At 42.5% G+C, this 23102-nt stretch overlaps 3 protein-coding genes across 6 annotated transcripts in view; 2 read left to right on the top strand and 1 right to left on the bottom strand.

Annotated features, from left to right (window-relative positions):
- Positions 1–8962: 8962 nt before the first annotated feature.
- On the bottom strand, positions 8963–9927 carry LOC119214498 (E3 ubiquitin-protein ligase TRIM39-like). Its single transcript, XM_037466295.2, has 2 exons — positions 9825–9927; positions 8963–9749 (listed from the first exon to the last, which is right to left on the bottom strand). The coding sequence occupies exons 1-2, from the start codon at positions 9925–9927 to the stop codon at positions 9151–9153; spliced, it is 702 nt and encodes a 233-aa protein (XP_037322192.2). The 3' UTR covers positions 8963–9150.
- A 4543-nt stretch (positions 9928–14470) lies between these two features.
- On the top strand, positions 14471–20644 carry LOC119214436 (delta-1-pyrroline-5-carboxylate synthase-like). Its single transcript, XM_037466206.2, has 17 exons — positions 14471–14611; positions 15060–15177; positions 15271–15413; positions 15507–15656; positions 15774–15878; positions 15965–16123; positions 16285–16375; positions 16918–17042; positions 17134–17278; positions 17362–17435; positions 17747–17846; positions 18138–18358; positions 18738–18875; positions 18956–19151; positions 19273–19394; positions 19543–19825; positions 19952–20644. Exons 2-17 carry the CDS (start codon positions 15081–15083, stop codon positions 20131–20133), a joined length of 2331 nt encoding a protein of 776 aa, XP_037322103.1. The 5' UTR covers positions 14471–14611; positions 15060–15080; the 3' UTR covers positions 20134–20644.
- Positions 20645–21495: 851 nt separating this feature from the next.
- Positions 21496–23102, top strand: part of LOC119214111 (arginyl-tRNA--protein transferase 1) — a 41959-nt gene continuing 40352 nt past the window's right edge. For all 4 annotated transcript variants that reach the window (XM_037465575.2, XM_037465574.2, XM_037465578.2 and 1 more), the window contains exon 1: positions 21496–21674. In XM_037465575.2, coding sequence (XP_037321472.2) covers positions 21566–21674 — 109 coding nt within the window. In that variant the 5' untranslated portion in view covers positions 21496–21565. The remainder of the gene's footprint in view (positions 21675–23102) is intronic.

The following is a 23102-nucleotide window of genomic DNA, read 5'->3' as shown; positions in this document are numbered from 1 at the left end:
GCTCTTTTATCTTCTTCTTGCCATGAAAAAATCCACAAACCCCTTGTCTTTTCCTTGTCCTCCACCGCCTCCACCTGGCGGAGAGGCGCATCCATCGCAGCAGTCAGTCCGTTGAAAAGTCACAAACAACTCTACTCACACTCAAACATTTGGCCTCCATCACTAAGAGACATCTTACATTTCAATCATCTACTCCTTTCAGGTCATCAGGAATCGGATATCAGAATCATGTATTGACAAAATAGTCATATAAATAAATAAATCTCACAGACTTAACCGTTGGATGTCCATTCAAACTCAAAGGAAAAGGGAGGGGGATCTGGATAAGGGGCGTATTGAGGTGGACCTTCAACCTGAGATGGTGCTCACTCCTACCCTAGTTCACCTTTCATCTGAAATTTTGTCTTGGTTTTTGTCTTAGTGTTTAATCTGTGCTGGCCAAGCATCGAAGTTCATGTCCGATAAACCATTCCTTTGAGTTGGACCTTTATCTGTCCCTGAGACAGATGATTCTATAGCGCCAAGCTTCACCTTCTTGGTATATTGAAGTCTGAGCCTTGGCTAGAGCTTCGCAACCCAACTATCTTACAATTATCTCTTTTTCTTAATTTGGATTCAATTGTACCATTTATTCATCAGTCCTGTTAACTGTGGCTATTGCTATAGGGGTGGGGGTAATAGCTTGGAGTTCCGAAAACAGACGTCCCCTCATGCTTCGTCCAGGTCAACCAATCATGTCGGGAAGTCACCAAATTGAAAGAAAAAAGAAACGAATGAATGCATCGAACGAACGTGTTCAAAAAATTGGAAGCCCGGTTGGGGACGTCTGGATAATTCAGCCGAACAACTTCTTTCGTTCTGGGAGATTTATCTGTCAGATCACATTTCAAGAATCAGCGCTTCGTTCGCAAAGGCAGGAGCAGCCCAGGCAGCACACCGGCTGGAAGAACAACTGACTAACATCAGGATGAACATCATGATTCAAAATTCTTCTTAAACAGAAAAGGAAAGATAACCCCCATTCTGCTTGGCACATCCTGCTTGGCCCTCTGACCTTCTGACCTCAACCAGGACATGGCAGTGACTCCCTAACCGAGCACTATGAAGAGTTTTTGATTATCAACGGTCAATTTCATTGTATATATCATCATAACTGTAGTGGCAACATTTTTTTACTTCCTTTAAACCCTTAGATCCTATTCCTATGTTCTTGTTGATTTTACCACCATGAGGAAAGCAGGAAAAGCAATGTCAAGACTCGCAGTTCTGTCCAATAATTCAACGTAAAGGGAGTTTGACCATCCAATGTTGCCGGTTTTATTGTATAAAAACAAAATAACTAACAAGCTGAATAGGCCCAAAACAGAGACAGCCTGGTGGCATCGTCACCACCTACAGAGGGCGCACACTCGCAAAAAATATAAATCATTCAAAATAAAAAAAACTTAAATGCGGCTCCTACAATCACCATCATCAGTATCATCATTGTCATCATCACCATCATCATAATAAAGGAGGTCAGCGTGAAAGTGCAGGAGGATAGTGAGGGTGAGCGTGAAAGAAAATCACCGCCAGCGTGAGGTTAGGGTTAAATTCATTAAAAAAAGTTACATTTACAACCAACACAAAGCTACCGCCTTAGTAATACCTAATACTGTGCAGCTGTGTTACGGCCAGCGTCGGAAATACGAGGGCAAAGGGCCAAATTGCCCCCAAGAAATATAATTTTGGCCCGAATATCCCGAGGAGAGGGGCAAAAAATGCCGAACTTGCCGACAACAAACTGCCAAAGTCGCTGTCAACCAGCACCGCGAATTATTCTGCTGACTTAATCAAGGACGGCAAAAACATAAAATAGGTTTCCTTTTGTCACCAGACGACTGAGCAACATACAATCGCCTACAGTGAGCGATAACTAAGTGTTAATTATCTTGAAATTATTTGACTGTCTGGGTCAGGAGCCCGTTACGTTAGTTAACTAACGTTAGCTACGAAGGCTAGATAGCTAATGTTAGCTAACATCAGACAGTGCAGCCAGTGATATGTTTCTCCTCCTAATAAGTTACTGCCATCTTTAGGGTGTAAAGTGTAAAGTTTTGTTGTTTGTTTTTACAGAAGCATGGAGTTATTACCTCCATAACAGAGAGACAACTGGAATCTGTGATATGGATGCAAAGACAGCGTTCTGCAGAATGGTCAAGCTGTTTGACATTGCATCACATATTGCAAGAAACTACAAAGAAATAAAAATGTAATTGAATGAGTCTGATATATGTTTTCTGGTCATTTTGATTAAAAAATATCTAAGAAACACTTACTACTGCCTAATAGTCTAATTAATTTGATGATACATGCATGTACAGGAAGCCAATGGCAGTAAATCTGTGTCATCGGGTTTTGAAAGAAAAAGGTTATTGAATTTCAAGCACTGAATATTTTACGCATCAAAATTATGTATCTGAATGTTTTTCAATGTTAAAAAACTGCAAATAATTAAACAGCAAATAATTCAACGTTAAAATATTCAACCGCAAAAAATTAAACCGCAAAAAATTCAACCACAACATCCGGGACCTCAAGTAAGAGCAATCTATTCTAGATTCAAGATCAGGAGCGTGGGTCAAGCAAAAGGAGCGAGCACCCAATACAACTTCAGCTTCTTAATATTCAACGTTATAAAGTGCATTTCTTTACTCATGGGTTAAGAAAAGAACATTAATAATCACATTTGATGGCATGCTCTCATCTCATCCGTGTCGCATCATGATAGCAATTAAAAGATTTTCATCCAGTGGAGGCCATGTACAGTGAAAACTGATGTAAAGCAGCATCTCCCCAATACACCAAATGTATTTTCAAAATTATACTGATATTGTGATATACTATGAGTCATGAAAAAGCTGTCAGGTCTGAGATGGTCAGGTTTTTACATTTTTTTCTATAGAGCAGATGTTGTGACAACAGCTAAACATCCTGGGCAACAGCTGCCTGGGACAAAACCAGCTCAAACTAGTTTTCAAGGAGGAGATTATAAAAAGGGTCAGAGTCGGACAACAGGCAGACTCTTGGATGGATCGCTTACTGATGCGTGCGTAGAGGTGCACCTGTGGTAAATTTCTCAATGTATCTTTTTTCTCTTCTAAATGTTCTTCTAAATAAATGTTAACTTTTTAACTTGAAGTGTGGGATTCTTCTCATCAGCCGACTCGGAGGGATTGAAAATTCCCAACACAGGTAACCAGTGACGTTTGCTAAATGCCACTACTTAACACAGCAAAAATATGTGAGGAGATTTGTCACCATGGGTGTTAAAATTATTACTTTCCGGGTGAACATACAGGTCCATCTTTGCTAGTGTTAAAACAACACTGACGAAAGTGTTTACTATTCAAACACTGTGTTAAGTGTTTCATTTTTTCACTTAAGGTGTTGAGAAATGATCACTTTTAAGTATACACATTTAACACATGGTGATTTATCACACAACCCCAGTGTATTTATTTTATGTTGATTTAATGTAAATAATTATTTTAAAATGGTCATGCAGATGACATTTTTAAGATATACTTGTAGATATTTTTCCAAAAACCAAGTGACTATGATTATTTGAACATACATTTTTAATATTTTAATAACATACAATTGAATAAAACAATGCAGTCTCCAATGCAATAGCATCTTAACAATAGTGTGAAAATATACATTTTTGTAAAAATATGAAACATTTGTCAGCACCATAGGACATCTGTACATGTCTATATACTTTGTCAAATAATCTGCTCTGACATTTCCAATAGAAATTGACTCAAATTTTAAGTAAACATACACTGCAATAACATCTTTAAATTGAAAATACAACAAAATTATAACGTCATCTTTAACTCATCAATCGTAAGCCATGTCTAGTTTAAGAATATACATTCTTTCTGATAAAATATACTATTCTTTTATAGGCTAAATGAATAAATCTCTACTTAGTGTTTCAAACAAGTTCATTTTTTGCAACTATGTAAAAAAATGAGTCAGCACCATAGTAGATCTGTGCATCAAACAAATAATCCTCAAATTGTCTTGTTCACTATCCATACATGTTGAGATGCTTTGTCAAATAATCTGTAGGCATGGACCTGTTCAATAAACGTTGACTCGTAATCTTTTAACAATAAGAAAACTTGTTCTCTTAACAATAATATATTTAGTATTTTGCTGAAAACAGGCATTTCGTCAACAACATCAGAACATACGAAAAGGTCAACTCTGTACTCTGCTCCAGAGCATTTTACCCACTTTGTATGTCGAATTTCAGTTTGAGCATCTGTTATGTATTCGTGGGTTCCACTTTAAAGTACCTGGTTAATGTGAAGGATAAACGGTTATGTCTTCATGGGTTGAACTGTAATAGTTTAATGAAGCATCAATTGAATTGGTGAGCTACATACAAGTCATTGGCACAGTGCCGCCTAGTTGTGCAGGTACAACATAAACAAGACATCACAGTATCAAGGCAAAGATGTTCAGAAATCTCTTCAGAATTCACATCACATCTCCTCCCCACTTCATGTATTTTCCACACAGAACATGAAGATGAGATTTATATATATATATACATCCTAACCTTGAGGTAGGGAGTAGACTGTCTCAAACCCCAGAGTCCTTCAAGGGTTTATTCTGCCCTTGTTCTTGAGATGTGACTCCTTAAACTATTATAACAAACATTTCAGTCTATTCAGAATGTCCCAAAAACACGCTTTTCCACATACGGTATGCCTTAAAGGCTGTACCTAACAGGTGGTTTAGCAACACAAGATGGGTATCTCTTACCAGTCTCTTGAAGTGGTGTGCTGGTGGCTTCTGGTGTTACCTGTGGTGATGCCACACTCACGGAATCAGGAGTAGCAGGTTCTGGAACCGTGGGATGAATAGCAGGTTCTGGAACAGTGTCCTTGAACGCAGGCAGTTCTACTGAACCGGGGAACGACTCAGTTTCTTCCAGCGGTGGAGGCTCTAACTCGCTCACTAAGCGTGACGGCCCAGCATTTGGTCAGCATGGCGTCTCCAGTGTTCCGATGATCCGACATCGACGGTGTATGACACAGGACCGGTTTCTGCGGATACCACGCCAGGCATCCACTTCTAACCTCCTCTCCCATAATCACGAACTAGCACTTTGTCACCTACCTGGAATGACCTGGCTTTTGCATGTATTTCACGATGAGCACACTGCGCCTCTTGCGCTTTCTCTACTCGTGATGCTACGTTCGTATTTAACAAGTCAAGTCTTGATCGCAGCTTGCGACGCATGAACAGCATGGCTGGTGAATCCTTGGTTGTTGAGAGTGTTGCGATACATCAACAGGAACGCATCCAGTCTGTGTTGAATTGACATTGTCCCTGCCGAGCGTTTCAGGGAGTGCTTGAAGGTTTGCACAAAGCGTTCTGCCTCTCTGTACTGTATGTTGTAATCGTGAGCAGCCAACAGTAGAGCCCATCGCTGCATTCTCGCAGCAGCCATATATGGTATAGCTTTACTTGGCCTCAGAATTGTGGTCAGCGGTCGATGATCTTTGAGGAGTGTGAACTTTCTGCCATTCAAGTAGTGGTGGAATTTACGAACTCCGAAAACGATGGATAGAGCTTCACGCTCTATCTGTCCATAATTCTCCTCCGCCTTGGTTAGCGTCCTTGATGCAAAGGCTATGGGCCTCTCTTGTCCATTCGGCAGGATGTGCGAAATGACAGCCTACTCCATAGGGTGAAGCGTCACAGGCAAGTCTGATGGGGAGCTCTGAATTGTAATGAGTCAAGTAGGGCTGCAACAACGAATCGATGAAATTGATTAAAATCAATTATTAAAAGCGTTGGCAACGAATTTCATTATCGATTTGTTGTGTCGTGAGACTATTATGTTTGAGTATTAAAAAAAAGTTGTGCGCGCCACGCAGAGCTGAGAAAAAGAAAAGTTGCGTCCAGCAGAGCATTGCTAAGAAAAATAAATAAAAAAGAGCAGAGCTGAGGTAGAGGAAAGCCCATCGGAGAGACCCGTAATACTGTTCTGAAACATGCGGAGGAAGAGAAACCAATGCGACCTAAATCCTCCCATGTATGGGGATATTTCACACTTTGCAGCGCCAGTCTCATCTTTTTCCGTTCTAATTGCTGCGCATGACTTCAAGTTGTAGCCCAGTGACGGATGGTGCAGCAATATTTTGGTGTCCGGGTGGAAATCGGGAGAAATTCGGGAGAAAGGTCGGTTCGGGAGATTTTCGGGAGGGGTTTGAAATTCGGGAGTGTCCCGGAAAAATCGGGAGGGTTGGCATATGTCAATGATGTATGATTGTAAGATATGCAAAAGCGGCATGTTCTACCACGGCAATGATTCAGCACCTTAAACGGAAACATGTTGGAAAAATCTAATCTAAATATTTTTTGTGCCTAATATATTGAATTTGGCAGCTGTAAAGTATACATCATGCGATGTGTGTATGTTTTTTGTGTTAGTCCATTTTATTTGCTTACTTAGGGATGTTCAAGGAGCAATCTGTTTGTGCACTTTCTAAATGTTTTGCACTGTCAGTTCTATTTTTCAATAGTTTTATCCGATGTGTTAACCGATTCATCGATTAATCGAACAAATAATCGACATTAATTAATTAATTAGAGTCAAGACACTTTGTGATAACAGCTGCTGCTTGGCTTCCTTAAAAGCTGTTTTACATTCTGATGTCCATTGCCATTGCTTTCCTTTGCACAGGAGGGAATTTAGCGGGTTGAGAATGGACGACAGGTTTGAAATGAATCTGCTGTAATAATTAATCATCCCTAAAAATGAACAAAGCCGACTCACATCAGTAGGTGCCGGAGCGTCCATGAATGCCCGGGCTTTCTCTGGTGTCTTGTGCAGACCTTGGGCAACGATGACATGGCCCAAGTATTCATGTGAATCCTTGAAAAATTCACACTTTTCCTTTTTCAGTGGTAGGCCGAAGTCTTCCAAACGTCCCAGGACTGCGTCCAAATTCTTTAAATGATGCATACGGTCCTGGCCCATGATAAGAATGTCATCCAATGGGTGCCGTGTAAATCAAAAACAGAATAGAACAAAAGGAGATCTTCAAAAGGACATTAAATACATCCCACAGGCATCCCTAGTCCTAGTGTGGCTAACACAAGTCTGTGAAGTGCAACAGAGTTTCAGTGGTGCCTTGCCCTGGCCCGTTTCCTCCCTCTTACATTCGCCCTCCGGTTCTGGCAGCCGCCCTCAACTGCAATCAGTTAGGCCATATAAGTCGCGCCCAATATAGTCAAGACATCACAGCATCAATGCAAAGATGTTCAGAAATCTCTTCAGAATTATCCAAACACAGAGGTTTATGTACCTTCACTGGTCCTTATTCCAGAGAATTGTAATTTATACATTCCCAGTGATAGGCCACCGCAAATTGGTGTTTTATCTGCCAAAGACACTGTCAAATTCTTAAAGTTCTTCATGCAGTGCTTAAAGAACTTATGTTTGGCCTCAAACCTCATTGACCAAACAGGCAACAATTGTCCAATTTTTCAAATACAGCGAGGATAATGCAACATAAAATGATGTTTATGAATTAAGATTTTGGATGGGTAGAGCTCCTTAAACAGCTGATGATGATCTTTAAAGAGGTGTTTCAAAAACACAGTCATACCCTCTGTGACTGAGGGGGAGAACACAATGTTAATGATCTGCAAATGCAACAGTAACAAATACCAATGCAGGTTTCCCTCAGGAATAACATCACCAAAAATCAACGATATGTTTGTTAATAATCCAATGCCATTACCTTCACAGTCCAATTATATTTTAGTTGGCCGATTTGATCTTTTCATGTGGCCATAGTTAAAGGTATAGACTCAGCAGGCTTTCTTTTTAAATGAATTTGTTCTTAACCATATAATCAAAGAGAAGTCTCATCTCATACTGACCCACACCCTCTAAAATATCGTGCATTATATCAAAAGCAAAGTTTTCAGATACATTTAAGTATGAGAGTGTATTGAGTATGCTGTTGTGCTTAATTCCATGTGAAGATGTCAGAGTTGGTTCCTCTGAAAGATCAGTAGTACTATAGTACCACAGTGACACTTATATCACAACTGCACAATCAGGGATAGCTGAAAGGTTACAGTTACAGATAAAGTGAGACTATATGTGATAATGGAAAATACAGTGAACATATCGTTTTAAAGGTTACATTTAAACATTCACCACTGGTCAGTTTAAATCATTGCTATTTTTTTCTTTTCTTTTTACTTTTACTACAAATGTTTGTAGACTCACTTAGAAAAGAAAAGACAACAGTCTCTTTAAAGTTATTACATTTTAATAAATACAGCACATCTGACATGTAGCACAGACAGGAACCTGTAACTTAATGTCTCAGTTTAATGTGACAAAAACTGCACAAACACAACCGGGATAATAATGAATCCTACTGATATTACATCTCAGACAGCCCACGTTTCTGACATTTATAATATTAATATATTAATCACTGAAGCTGTAGAGTAAAAGCAGTTGAGTATAATACTTGCTGCTAAAATAGTACTAGAAAATTCTTCAATTAAAAGTAGAATTTCTTCATATTTGAACTACTGGATGCACTCTTGCGTGAACATTTGTCTCCATCAAACCAAATAATGCTAGAATAAAATAATTTTACTAGGGTCAAGCCATTTTAAATGTGTTTATTTCTGCTTAATGTGGGTTATTTCCCAGAATATTTTTACCCTAAAAAAAAACATGAAGCAACAGGAAACAAGAGACGAGTCTTTTGCACCATGAATGCAGCTTGTGGGTCAGAAACACTGAGTGGCCAGACAGAGGCAGAAGCGATGTGAAAGGCATCAACAACCATGTAAAAGATGTCCAAGTGTTGTTTCTGAAATTTGATTTTCAGTGGATAGATTTTTTGTGTTTCTTGTCTGTGTGTAATGATGGTCTCATCGTTGTGATGAGACAACTCATTGTAATTTTCCCTGGACGGATTCAGCAAGGGGAAGTCCAGCATATTTGATATTTAATGTGAATTAACAAACAGAATCAAAACAAGTAAAAATACAGAGCGTCATCCGTGAGGCTTCAATCTTTTTTTTTACAGTCAAGGTTTCCTCTCAAGTTCACTTTTTGACACCTTCTGTGTTGACGTGCCAATCCCAGGGGTCTTTAATCCAAAACATAGTGAGCGGCTGTGTGTTTCGTCCATTCACATCAATGCATGGGTTTAACATGGGGTAGAGAGGCATGGTGCACTGCACACAAAAAGAATGGAGCAAGGTCATGGCATCTGCATTGTAGAATGCCAGCTCTCCCTTCTGGAGGTTCGCCATAATGCCCAGCTTTCTGACTTTCTTCTCCACTAAAAGCTGCTTCTCCTGTGTGCCATGGCATGCCAGGTACTGTCCATCTCCATGATAAATGCACCACGATGTATTGTTCACACCCAGGCTGGAGCAGCTCTTGCTTAGTGGATCTCCTTTGCCAACTGGCCCAGTGGTCACACCTACTAGCCAGTAAGGTTTCTCCTGTACAATGACCTCCCAGTAGGAACTGCCAGCAATGAAACTGTCCTCAGCGAGGACGCTGTACTGGAAGTCTTTTAGTTGAGGTCTCAGAGTTTCACTGACAGGCTGCGTTCTCCAGTACACTTGTTTCCTGTCCGGCGATATTTGCAGGTTTGGATGGGCTGACTTGGAGTCGAGAGCAGGTGAACTTAGATCTGTAAATACAAATTGACATTCAGAACACAACTAGAGATAGTGAAGAGATTCCTCAAGAATCATAGGCCACTAACATGACCACGTGCGTGGGAAGTGTTGAGAAAGAGCCCCTGAGAGGTCATCCACCAGCCTCTCTGCCGTTCTCAGCTTCTCAAGGTCACACAGATCTTTGTCCATCTCCTGGATTGGTGGTATATCCAAAGGGTTGCTACAATACAAACTTCAGTATTAAAAGATAATAATCAACAAAAAAAAGCAGTTAGAAAAAGGCAGACTCCTACACAGACTTGCCTACACTCACCAAAGGTTCTGTGCTGTGATTTGCTGTTAAAATAAAAATAATAAACATGTCATGTATGTTCAATGTTTTAGAGGCATTAGGCATTTGTGCTTTCCCCATCATCATAATAGTAGCTAACCTACCTGAAGGAATCGCAGCTTAATTTTCTCATTGAGGAGTGATTTTCTGGAGGCTCTGAGGCTGTCGATCTCGTTGATCTGAGCCTCCATGTTGCCTCTCTTGGCCTCCAGCCACTCTGTCATGTACGTCTCCTCTGCGTCTATGATCTGCATCATCAGGCGCTCATCACCATCCAGTGCAAAGCGAATCGTGCTGTACTTGTCGGAGATTCTTTCCCTGAAATTGGCAGCAGACTTCTATAGAAAATAAAATACGTTAAACATAAAATGATACGTTTAAGAGGGGAATCTGCAAATACAACAATTGAATGGTTGAAGGAGGTACCACTGTTTGTGTATACAATGACTCCAAGTCCTTTATGGCGTGTTCTGCTTCATTTCTCCTCTTCAGCAGCTGGTTCATGGTGATTTCTAACATGCTCTAAATACAGAAATACAAAAGGCCTATGAGACATAAAAATCCTGAGACAAGGATAAAGCAATAGTTATAAAATTTGCTAGAAAATAAAATGGCAATGATTACATAGTGCTCATGTTTACCTTTAAGTCTGCGCAGGCCTCATGGAGTTGCAATGCATTGTGGTTCTTGTGCATGCCAACCAGGACACACAGACAACACACAGGGACCCTCTCCTCCATACAAAAGAGCTTTAGCTCTTCACGATGCTCCTTGCACTTCAGAGACAGCAGGTCTCCTGTCACCTCCACAACTGTGTGCTCCCTCAGAGCAGACCTCTGCTGGTGCAGCAGGGCATGGGCCCGGCACAGCGAGGCGTCACAAGTCAGGCAGGTCCTTATGGCCACCAAAGGTGTATCTATACAGTGGTCACAGTGGATAGTTGAGGATGACTCTGTGGCTCTGCTCGGGGTTGGTGTCCACAGCTCTGTTGTTGATGGGCTGTTAGTAGCCACGTCCTTTACTTTGGTCTGAAGGCTGGTGTTAACCTCCAGTGTGAGATCAGTTGGGAAGAATATCTGACACTCTGGACAGAAGAACGGACCCTCTTCGGACCCATCGGTTTCCCAGACGGCCTGGATGCAGGTGAGACAGAAGTTGTGTCCGCAAGGCAGGGTCACGGGATCTGTGTAAAAATCCTGGCAAACGGGACATTTCAAAGTTTTCTTGACCGTCCCCATGACTGCATGCACCTATTTCGGCAGCTGAGTGTGCACTGTATTGCTGGCCTTTCTGCTCATGAATGTTTCACAGGCCTCTGTCAGCATGCACACACCACTCATTTGCCTCAGTGTCAGGTTACCAAAACATGAGATGATATTTTCCACAAGCTGATTCAAGCAAGTGACTGGCACATATCCAAAAAACAAATTAAGTGAATTAAATGACCAAGTATTTGTTCTAAATACAGCACCATTTAAATGTAATCAAATTAAACTTAATAATTTCAGTATTAAAATATATTCTCGATTTCCAATAATAATAATCAGAACTCAATATTTTTTTCAGGAGCTTGCAACCATATTTCAAGGACATCTAATAGATGGTGGAGCATCATGGCATGAGTTAAATGAAGTAAACCTTAACTTGATTATTGAGTGACTTAATTAAAGCAGTTGCAGTATATAGGTTAGGGTGCATCAAAAAACACAATTCTTGAATTTTGATATGGCTGGGTGCTAAAAGTGTTCGAATATATGTAGAAACAACACATGCAAAATATTTTTCCAGTACATGATGATTTAGGGGTACCACCGCTCATCTGTTTTTGTTGGATAAAGTGGTTAACAGTGCTCAATGGTCGCCATGGAGATCTGAGGTAAAGAATACTACAGCTCAAGAAAACTGAGGTGATCTTTCCTTTTGAGGTGATCTTTCTGTGTTGGGTATGTATTATTACATATTACTATCTTATATGGAGCAGGTGCGGCCATTTTACAAGAAAGCCAACGTCCCAATGGTGAGCGACAAGCGTGCATGCCACAAGATTGTAGACTTAGTCAATGCTAACAACAAGCTGCGGAAAATCTCCCAGGCCAAGCGCTCCAGTGAGACTACAGCGAAACAATTGAAGAAAATGGAGTGCAGACTTGTGGCCTCCAAATGTTGAAAAGCTGATTGAACCCAGAAGACCGAGTTTTCTTGGCCAGCATGAAGACTGACAGAGTGGCCACATTTGGTGTATTGGACAAAAAGCTGCAACTGAAGGTGAAGCGGCGAGAGGAGCATCAAGCTGCCGCAGCAGCCAGGCAGTACCATTGTGAAAAGGAGCTGGAGGAGATGACGGCAATGTCCAGCTTGGAGTCGGAGAGTGAGTAGGAGTCAGAGGAGGATACTAACACAGTCTATCCACCATCTTTGGGTGAACCATAAGAACACTGGAACAAACGTCTTCATTCCACATGACATCCTTAGCTGACCAAGTGTCGTGTCACTGGCTATAAGGTTGAAGATGTCACCAAGGCAACAGGCTGCCTTCACGCGTGGTCTTGTTGCAGAGTCGGGTGGTGAATGTACACATCTCTCTGCATCTTACGCAACAGCTGACCGAGCAAGACGCCAAGTGCTGGAGACCATCAGTGAGGAACAGCACAAAGTGGACACAACCTCCATTGTGCACCCTACACTGGGACAGCAAGTTAACACCGATGCTCAGCAATGTGCGGCAGTTGGAGCGTCTTACAGTGGTTGTTGGAGATGCAGAGCGGATGAAACTGCTTGGTAATGATCCCTCCACATGTCTCATTGGTCTGTTTCTTATAAGCCGGGAGGCCGGGAGGCTTATAAGAAACAGACCAATGAGACATGTGGAGGGATCATTGCCCGGTTGACATGCAAGTTGCTGCAGGACTGGTGGTGTGCTGACCAGGTTGTCAACATGGCATTTGACACCACTGCGTCAAACACTGGCCATCTCACCGCAGCCTGCATTGCCATACAGCTCTCACTGGGCAGACCACTGCTTCGGTCTGGGTGCCGGCACCACACTGGTTTTTGCAGACCTGAAGGTGGAGTTATCACGGTCACCAGGCGACCAATGCTGCGTTCAAAAAAATTGAAGTCAATGTACGTGCAATGAACGTGGTCAATGACTGTGCCGAGCGTCAAGCTCACATCCGACTTTGTCGCGACGGCAAGGAAGGAGCAGCACCTGCAGAATGTGCTGCAGGCAGTTGAACATGACCGCAACCAACAGCCAAACCTTTGCCGCTGCAAACTCAAGCTAATCCCTGAATAGGATGGTTACTCTTGGGTGGCGGGTGGGTAGACATATCTGGGGGGAAACGCACTGGCTAGGTTCAGAGTTCAGGTTCCATTTCCTAGCTCTTTCTCACTGGTGGTTTTTCTCAGCGGAACAGACTCTGGCACAGACTGAGCAATTAAGTTTGAAGTTTAAGGCCCTGTTAGTTGCCAGTGAGTTAGCCACTAAGAGAGGGTTTGTTCTTTTTTTCAGTATGTAAGTACCCTTGTATTTAACAATAAGGTCCATTAAACTTTATATGTATGTCTGACATCCATCACTGCTGCACTAAATTCAGGGTAAGGCCACGTGAACATGTCCCATTGACCTCATTCATGTTTTCAATAGGACAAATGAATTGAGAATCTTGAAAGTTGAATTCTGAGAAATTCCCAAGTTGCCCAAAGGGCAAGCAAACAAATTTCAATTTATTAACCCTATAGAACACTTTTACTGTATAAAAGTTCACAGTATTCAGCATTTCCAGGTCAAACTTTTTGCAATTAGACTAAAAATTGCACATTTTCGTAATTTCGCCAAAGTTCATGTGTTAGGTGGCACCCCTAAATCTCAATAGAATTCCTCCAAACTTTGCAAAAGTCATTTTTATGTTAATTGGAACAAAATGCAATGCCAGCCAAATTGACATTTTGAGATTAAATTTTCCCATTCAAATTTGATGCACCCTAATATAGGTGTTAGATCAACACTGCAATTTTAATTAGTTGATAACATGGGCTCCTTTGATAAGCAAATGTTTAATACAACTTCAATTCTTCTTAGAGGTGTCTATTTTTATTAGAGCACAATTGTCTTTAAGGCAATAAGCGAATCAATATCTTCATTATAGAGCATTCCATGTAAAACAATAATTCATCACTTTTGTTTGTATTCCACAGTATGCTGTCGACACTTTATTGCACGGAGATCATTTAAATTACAGTAGGCTTCGTGTGTCAACATCCATGACGTGTTTTCTTTCTCTCTCCCACAGCGACGGAAGTCCCCGCCCATCAAAAGCACGTATTTCTGCGTACGTAAATACCGGATCCTTCTATCTACGTTAACGTCAGATGGAGCATGGGCAGATTTCCTACGTACCTTTCCTTCGCGCATCGCACAGTTACGGCGCAAACCCGACCAACGTGTGCAGTGGACGTGGCTGGTGAAACCGGTGACTACGTCTCCTATTGCGCCGCACTGCGAGTGTTTGGACTCTGCTTTCTGGTCCTTCACGCTGCGAGGTGAGGAGTCACTGTCTGCCACATTGAATCTGTCCGCTCGTTGCCAAATAGCCGCAGAGCTCGACTGTTTTAGCTAACGCTAGTTAACGTCAGCTAGCCCCGGGTACCTTTTTGACAGACAATAGCGGCTACAGCGTGTTAGCTTTAAAAACTCCAATGGCTTCATATGTGTAAACACGTTAGAGCCCATATAAATGAGCAGGACCTATATCCTGGATCTATGTGAGCTGTTTGAACATGTCTTTAAACCACTCCAGTCAACTGGATCCGTGTGTCGAGTTTAAACAATTTTGATAATCACATCAAATTAAGCACAACATTTAAGCACATTTGTCTTATGTTTGTGATCCTCTTTACAGTAGTGTGACGATACATTGTTGTTGTCTCGGATGAGGTTGTTGCACTAATTGTTCGATTAACCTGACATTGGTTTGTGTGTTTACCACAGCTGTCCTCCGGTGTAAGAGCCATGCTTGCCAGACTGGCTTTGTGCTCCCGCTCGCCATCCAGAATCCGGCTGTCAAAGGTCTGTCCGGTGTCCATCAGACCGTTTGCCCAGTCTAAATGTAAGTAACCACCCGAAAGGGGACAATATGAAATTCATGTCTTATCCCTCTTTGCTGATATGTAAATTACGGTGTGTTTATTATTCTCTGCAGTCCCACGGCCCCATGGGAAGTCTTTGGCCCACCGCAGTGAGTTAAAGAAGGCCAAACGCATTGTGGTGAAGCTGGGGAGTGCCGTGGTGACGCGGGATGAGTGTGGTCTGGCACTGGGGCGACTGGCCTCAATAGTAGAGCAGGTAATGCCACGTTCATATTGTTGCTACGGACCAGATAGGACATTGTGGTGATGGCTGCGGGTCGTGCGGGACCATGACTATACGTTTTGTCAGGTGGCCATGCTGCAGAATCAAGGCAGGGAGATGATGATCGTCACCAGTGGTGCCGTGGCCTTTGGGAAGCAGAGGCTGAGGCATGAGATCCTGCTATCTCAGAGCGTCAGACAGGCCTTACATTCTGGACAAAACCAGCTCAAAGAAATGGTGAGTTGCAATCGTTAACCCTGGGAATGGCTGTCCTCTTGTTAAGAAGTGGTTAGGTATTAGATTATATTTTATTTGTCAAATTTTAGTGGATTTCCTGATTATTTTTTTTTCCAGTCAGTTCCAGTTTTCGAGGCAAGGGCGTGCGCAGCTGCTGGACAGAGTGGACTGATGGCGTTGTACGAGGCCATGTTCACCCAATACAGCACCTGCACGGCGCAAGTATGCACTTGACTGTCCTCGGAGAGTAAAATGCTGACAGAGTTAAATCCAAACCTAATTCTCTATATTTCTTTCCACTTCTGCAGATTCTTGTGACCAACCTGGACTTTTATGATGAGCAGAAGCGTCGCAACCTGAACAGCACTCTCCATGAGCTGCTGCGGATGAACATCGTTCCTATCATCAACACCAACGACGCCGTCGTTCCGCCCCCTGTTCCCAACAGTGACTTGCAGGGAGGAAATGTAGGGCATGCTGGGAATTCTGAGTGTGGTCCAGAATTGTGATGCTAGATTGCTTAATTCATGTGTGGATGACCACCGTCGCTGACATTTAACTTTTTGGACACATTTTTTTCATTGTAAAGGCCTACAATGACTAAATTACATTTCTATTTGTTTTTTAGGTAATAAGCATCAAAGATAATGACAGCCTGGCTGCACGGTTAGCTGTTGAAATGAAAGCAGACCTCCTCATTGCCCTGTCGGATGTAGAAGGTATTGTACTTGATCCGTTTTTCTTATCAACTATATTTTCAATGATGTGAAGCAAAAAACCTATGTGGCAATAACAACAAATGTTAATGTAATGAAAATGTCTTGAGCATCAGACTCTACACACAGTTTAATTTGACTCGTGGTGAGAAGTACTACCCAGGCTGTGAAAACATGCTATAAATTAGATGTGTGGGGATTCAAAGAAATGGACATCTGGAAAGCAGAGTGGCTAATGAAGGACACTGCTGAGTCACTGTACATCATAGAGAATATAGGGAACAGTGATTTTCTTTTAAGCTTTTCCTGTACTTGAAGACATATCAGGATTTGTCAACCTCAGCTATTCTGTTTTTATTGGTGTCCTCCAATTTTAGTGCATTGCTAATTTGTTGGTGTACTTTAAAACGATTACCGTGTTTGTAAGTGAATTATGTGTTGGTAGAAAGGCTCTGAATATCGTCTGGCCTCTTGATCTATTAATATCTATGTGACTGCTTTGGTTCGGTGTAAGTAAAAAAAAAAAAAAATCTGCCCTTCCGCAGGCTTATACGACCGTCCCCCTGGAACAGATGATGCCAAGCTGATTGACATATTCTATCCTGGAGACCAGCAGTCAATCACGTATGGCAGCAAGTCCAGAGTCGGCATTGGCGGCATGGAAGCCAAGGTCAGCGCGACTGTCCCCTTGTTATCTGGTAGTGTAAACAGGACGGAGTAAAAATTTTCATTGTACTCAGTCGTGGTGTCCTCTGAATCAGGTGAAAGCAGCCCTCTGGGCTCTGCAGGGTGGTACGTCTGTCGTCATCGCCAACGGCACGCATCCTAAAGTCACAGGCCACGTCATCACGGACATCGTGGAGGGGAAGAAAGTCGGCACCTTCTTCTCGGAGGTGAAACCTGCAGGTATTGGCTAAGTCCATGTGGAAAGAGTTGTTTTTTTTCCCCCCACTTGTGGTTTTACATTTAATGCGTGTGTATGCCCCGAGGTCCGACTGTGGAGCAGCAGACGGAGATGGCCCGGCATGCAGGCAGGACCCTGGCCTCCTTGGACCCTGAGCAGGTGACGTTATCGCTCCCTCAGTATGGTCCGCTATTAAAATGTTTACGTACATGAAGAGGATGGAATGGCATGTATTTACCACCATTTTCTATATCGGATCCGATATGACATAGTCCCATAAATTCCTTGAATTGGCATCATTATACTGTTGCTAAATTAATTTAAATGACCGTTTTACTAAAACAATGGCAAACACATAATGATAACCCACCAATACTAAAACGAGACAAAGTGAATCATTTTACCAACAGCATGCAAGCATCAAACGTTTATTTTACCCATAGCAGCTGTAATGTGTGTGTTTTTTCCAGAGAGGAGAGATCATCTGCTCTCTTGCGGACCTGCTTACTGAGAAGAAAGATGAGATCCTCAGTGCCAACAAGAGAGACATGGAGTTAGCAACAACATCAGGTACAAAAACACCGGGAAGAAACACAGACCACCCTGAGCCACTGGCTCATGCAATCATCCGGTTCATTCATCTGTAGCATGTCTACTAAGGGACACTGGCTTATGAAGGAGGCTTGCATTATCTGGTTGGTCAGTGTTGAGTAGAATTTGGCCCAGCTCTTGTCCGTAAGAGGCTTGTGAAAGCAGTAAGGGAGGTTACTCTTTGACTGGGTCAACAGAGTTCTTGGTTTCTAGTTGCCCTCTGTGGATCTTCAGACTCCTGCATTGTCCTTGTTCTTTACCTGTTGATAGGTCGTCTCTCCCAGCCTCTTATCGACCGCCTGAGTCTGTCCTCATCCAAGCTGAACAGTCTTGCTATTGGCCTCCGCCAGCTGGCTGTGTCTTCCAGGGACAGCGTTGGTCGGGTGCTAAGGAGGACCAGGGTGGCCAACAACCTGGAGCTGGAACAGATCACTGTGCCAATTGGTGTCCTGCTGGTCATCTTTGAGTCGCGTCCTGATTGTCTCCCGCAGGTCAGTAATCCCCCCCGACACCCCCTCTCCTCTGGTAAATAGTTGGCTAGGGACTGTGTCCACACTTTTATGGTGAAAGGTAAGCGTGACTCCGGTCTGCGCTGTCTTTTTGTCCATTCTGAAAGTAATAAAGTTTGCTGTCTTGGTTCAGACTACTGTCTCGGGGTCTCCCTCCTCTGCTGTGCTCTAAAATGAATGTTTTGAATAGGTCCATTCTGCACCACGTGATTGGTTGGGTGACCAACTTATGACAAAAGTTAGTTTTGGCATGTACATTGAGATGTGTGTTGTCGTGTAAATAAGGACCCACTGGTTTAAAGACATTAACCTCTTTGTCATTAAAGGCCCCTTTTCACGTGTTTTTAATACTGCGTTTCAGGTGTCGGCTCTGGCTATTGCCAGTGGAAATGCTTTGCTACTTAAGGGGGGTAAAGAAGCTTCCAACACCAATAGAATTCTACATCAACTCGCTCAAGAGGCCCTTTCCATTCACGGAGTGGCAGATGCCATTCAACTGGTAACAAGGAAAACACTGCGTTACTGAAACACGGTTTTTACGTGGTTTGGTAACATTCTAACATGTACCCCGATGTGTAGGTGAGCACACGTGAAGAAGTGGAGGATCTGTGCCGACTGGACAAGTTGATTGACCTGATCATTCCAAGGGGCTCGTCCCAGCTCGTTAAGGACATCCAAAGGGCGGCCAAGGGCATTCCTGTTCTGGGCCACAGCGAGGGCGTCTGTCACGTCTACATAGACAATGACGCCAGCATAGACAAAGCTATAGATATCGGTATGTGGTTTCTGTGAAGGTGTTTTCATTTTTGCAATCGTTTTGCTCCTGGGCTTAGGAATTTTGCTAATGTAACACAGAACTGCTGGACACACGGGTGCTAACTTGTGTTTCATTGCAGTCAGAGACTCAAAGTGTGACTACCCCGCGGCCTGCAACGCCATGGAGACCCTCCTTATTCACAGGGACTTGCTTCGAACTCCCATTTTCGACCAGGTCATTGACATGCTGAGAACCGAACATGTAAGAACCTTCCATCGAGCCGTTTAAACGTGAAACAAACTTTCTGGAGATGGCTAAATTTAGGCCCGTGAGATGTTTTGGTTAAATTTTTGACAGATTATTTCATTATTCTGTTCATTCCAATCATTGTGCCATTGCATTCTTTCAGGTGAAGATCCACGCAGGCCCCCGGTTTGCCTCTCATTTAACCTTTAGCCCGTCCGAGGTGAAGTCTCTGAGGACGGAGTATGGGGACCTGGAGTGCTGCATTGAGGTGGTGGACAGCATGCAGGACGCCGTGGACCACATCCACAAATACGGCAGCTCTCACACCGACGTCATTGTTACTGAGAGCGAAGAGAAGGCTGAACAGTTCCTGCAGCAGGTGGACAGTGCCTGTGTCTTCTGGAATACAAGCTCTCGCTTTGCTGATGGATACCGCTTTGGCCTAGGTATGCAAAGTAGTTTTGACTTCTTCATGCCTCCTCCTGAGTTTACATCCTTTTTGTAAATGGATCTAACCTACCGCTGGTTTGAAAAAGGAACAGAAGAGCTAATTCTGTATTTTCGTCTTGCAGGAGCTGAGGTTGGTATCAGTACAGCACGGATACATGCCAGAGGTCCAGTGGGTTTGGAGGGGCTTCTGACCACTAAATGGGTCCTTCGAGGAGAAGGGCACACTGTGGCTGACTTCTCTGAGCAAGGGAGTATGAAATACCTTCACGAAAACATCCCCCTCCCCCAGGGGGGCTTTAGCTAGGGCCCCAACCAAAAATCCATCAACAGGAAGCAACTTAACTGATGTTTACCCAGTTTTCAGGAAGAGGTTTTGGACTATCAGTAGCACGTCCACTTCCGTAAACTGCTGCTGTTCCTCACCTGTACGAGTCTACTATTTACGTGCAGAAAACCTACATGCAGAACAGACGCTACTTTTACTGGACATCTTATGAGATGAATACCAAGCTCCAGAGAAGATGAGTGATTGTTACATGACTGAGAGGGAAATGTATTATGATAAATAAATGATAATCTGTGTGGCAGTTCAAAATGTAAAGTAAACAGAGACAAATCTTTGCTCTTTAAGGTATTTTTTATAGGACTAATTAAAAAAGATATTAGCTTGGCTATGATTTTGTAACTTATTTTTCTATATGGAAACCCCTTGGCCTTTTTGGAATTTTCTGAAAGTGTCCCTGTGCAGGCTCTTGGTTCAATATTGATTAAGCTGTCTTTGCCCAGATGATTTAATAAATACGTTGTACACTTTAGTCGTGATTTGGGCTTCTGTCAGACTGAAAAACCTGCATCATTATGTCCCTGGTTTCAAACTGTTATCTGTTTTAAAAAAAATTCTTTTGCATTTGCCACCATTTACTCATTGTGGTCTTATTCTTTTTTTTTTTAGTGGAATATAAATGTCTTACAGCTCTGGAAATTGCACAACAGTAGCAAGAAGAAAAAGGGAACTACAATGTTTTTGTGTAGTTACAGTACCTTAATTTGTTTTTATTGCAGTTCAAACGAGAAATGGTCCTTTTGAACTATTAATAATAAATCCTATAAATATAAGACAATTTATAAACCCTTCGGCATTCAGTCGGTCCACGATTGTCTGCCAGGGTTTTTCTGTTTGCTTTTTCCTTTTTTTTGCACATTATATGCTTCACCTCCTCATATAGTTCCGTGATCAGTTGCTGCTCAGCGGCTGAAAAAAATGTATCTTTAAAAATATATTTTCCTTTTCTGCATCAGTAAATCTGTGATCAATACCGTGATCTATTTAATCCCAGATAAATGCCTGGATTAATTTAGCTCCCCCTTCCCCATCCTGGCTCGGCAAACGGGCAACCGCGACGAGCGAATCACACTAAATCAAGCTGCGCTTTTTCACCTATCCTGGATTTCTTTTTTCTACTTTTGAGCAAACCGCCCTTGGATTATTTAGTAATTATAATTGAATTAACATCAGCAAAACACATGCTTTCCAAACATTTGATGTTGATGATGAACATTTGATTTGACTTGTTTGGCATCGTTACAGCGCTGGTAATGAAATGAACTCAAAGCTCCCACTTTTCCTCAACGCAGCATTTATGTCGTCTTTTCTAGGGGCGTGTCTTTTATATCCACAGTAACGTTACTTCAATCTTGCCTGCTGCTGCTGCCACATTTAGCTATCACTTGAGTCGATGTCAAAGATGGCAGGAAACAAGTCTTATACTATAGTTGAGTATTTTGGTGGAGACAGCGGTTACCGGTGTGGTTACTGTAAAAATGATGAAGGCAACTTTTCTCACGGTAAGAGTCTCGTCATTAGCTTAGAAATGAGGCTAACGACCTAGCTCCGTTTACTTTCTGATTTAGGGACAGGGTCAAACCGGCATCCTAATGGCAATACATTTGAGTAAGTTAACGCTATGTTAAATCAGATGCAAGACCGGTGCATTACATCATGCTCCGTGCACACTATCGCTACTTTAGCAGTTCAATGTTGGAATTAACGTTAACTCCGTTTTAGCATCTTGCAGCCCACCTCTTTTATTGCGAGGAAACCTCACATTAGACTGTTATTAACTACACGGAGGTAAGGCCATTATATGATATTGGTTGTGTTTGTTGAAGCACTGCAGAGCAATGTTCACTCCAGTCCAGCGCTGTACTTTCACTACCTTAGCTTGCTATCTTAACACGCTAGCGTTGTGCTAGCTGACCAGCCGAGCAGGACAGGGGGCAGAAGGTGTCGCTCACCCGGCTTCGTCTGCTCTGACACGCTGGAGGCATTCACGTGACTTCCGGTGCCATCTGTTTACCGTGTGAGGGTCACAAGAACGTGCTCTTATTGACCATCGCGTATGATCTTTGTCACCGAGACGGTATCATTGGAGATTTTAACAATTACCTAATGGTCAATGTTGTTCAGTTTAAATGACCAACGTCTTTATCCAGCTGCAGTGGGTCCTTCTTCCAGGATCCAGCTGTGAACAGTGGCCTGGGCTCACTTCCAAGTGAACCCTGTCATTGTTTTTTTAATTAATATTGTAAGCACACAGAAACATCCGGTGGATCAAGGCTCTAATTGTGATGTTTCCTCGTCATTATCCCGATGTTTTTTTTCATATGTTGGCCCACCATATTTTACTTTGCCTACCATTTCAAATGCCTCATTGCAATTGAAGTAAAAGACCAGACACTTATTTATGCATGTGTGTTGTGTATGTCAGACCACAACACGTTAAGTATAAAAAGCTCTGTGTATCAACTGGCAATCAGTGATAACAAACATTCTTCATCATTTCTCTGTGTGCTGCTGAAATAAGCCACATTGTACTCTGTGTTTTATATAAAGGCTGCAAAGGTGCACGTAACTCTGCGTTTTAGAAGTTCTGAAGCCAGGATATAAAAGAAGCCGTAGGATGGGATTTTCTGGTGGGCTGAAAGGTGCCATTCAGAGTAAGTGAACAGGGGCGAGACATGTTGACTATTATTAGGCACGAGGCAGTCCTTAATGCAAGTCAGTGAGCGATTGGGCTCAGAGCCGGCAGACAAGACTTTAATCTAAGATAAGAGTGGTAATCTGCATATGTTGCATCATGGGGGAATGGAAGGATGTGGGGAGGAGAAGAGATCACACTTCCTGTGTGTTTCTTGGCAGTGGTCATTGACGCTGTTGAGAGTAAAAGTATCTGCAGTATACTTACAATGACAGTTAATGTCCAGTTAAATATA

The sequence above is a fragment of the Pungitius pungitius genome, chromosome 13 (genome assembly GCF_949316345.1).
Source record: "Pungitius pungitius chromosome 13, fPunPun2.1, whole genome shotgun sequence".
NCBI lineage: Eukaryota > Metazoa > Chordata > Actinopteri > Perciformes > Gasterosteidae > Pungitius > Pungitius pungitius.
The sequence above is the reverse complement of the archived record's forward strand: the minus strand, read 5'-3'. Positions and strand labels throughout refer to the sequence as shown.

Coding starts and splice junctions, on each gene's coding strand:
- LOC119214498 (XM_037466295.2), bottom strand. CDS start 9,927: ATGGACAAAGATCTGTGTGACCTTGAGAAGCTGAGAACGGCAGAGAGG. Junction 9,750..9,824: donor CTTCCCACGCACGTGGTCAT/GTTAGTGGCCTA, acceptor TTGTATTTACAG/ATCTAAGTTCACCTGCTCTC.
- LOC119214436 (XM_037466206.2), top strand. CDS start 15,081: ATGCTTGCCAGACTGGCTTTGTGCTCCCGCTCGCCATCCAGAATCCGG. Junction 17,043..17,133: donor TTGGCGGCATGGAAGCCAAG/GTCAGCGCGACT, acceptor CCTCTGAATCAG/GTGAAAGCAGCCCTCTGGGC. Junction 19,152..19,272: donor AGACAAAGCTATAGATATCG/GTATGTGGTTTC, acceptor GTTTCATTGCAG/TCAGAGACTCAAAGTGTGAC.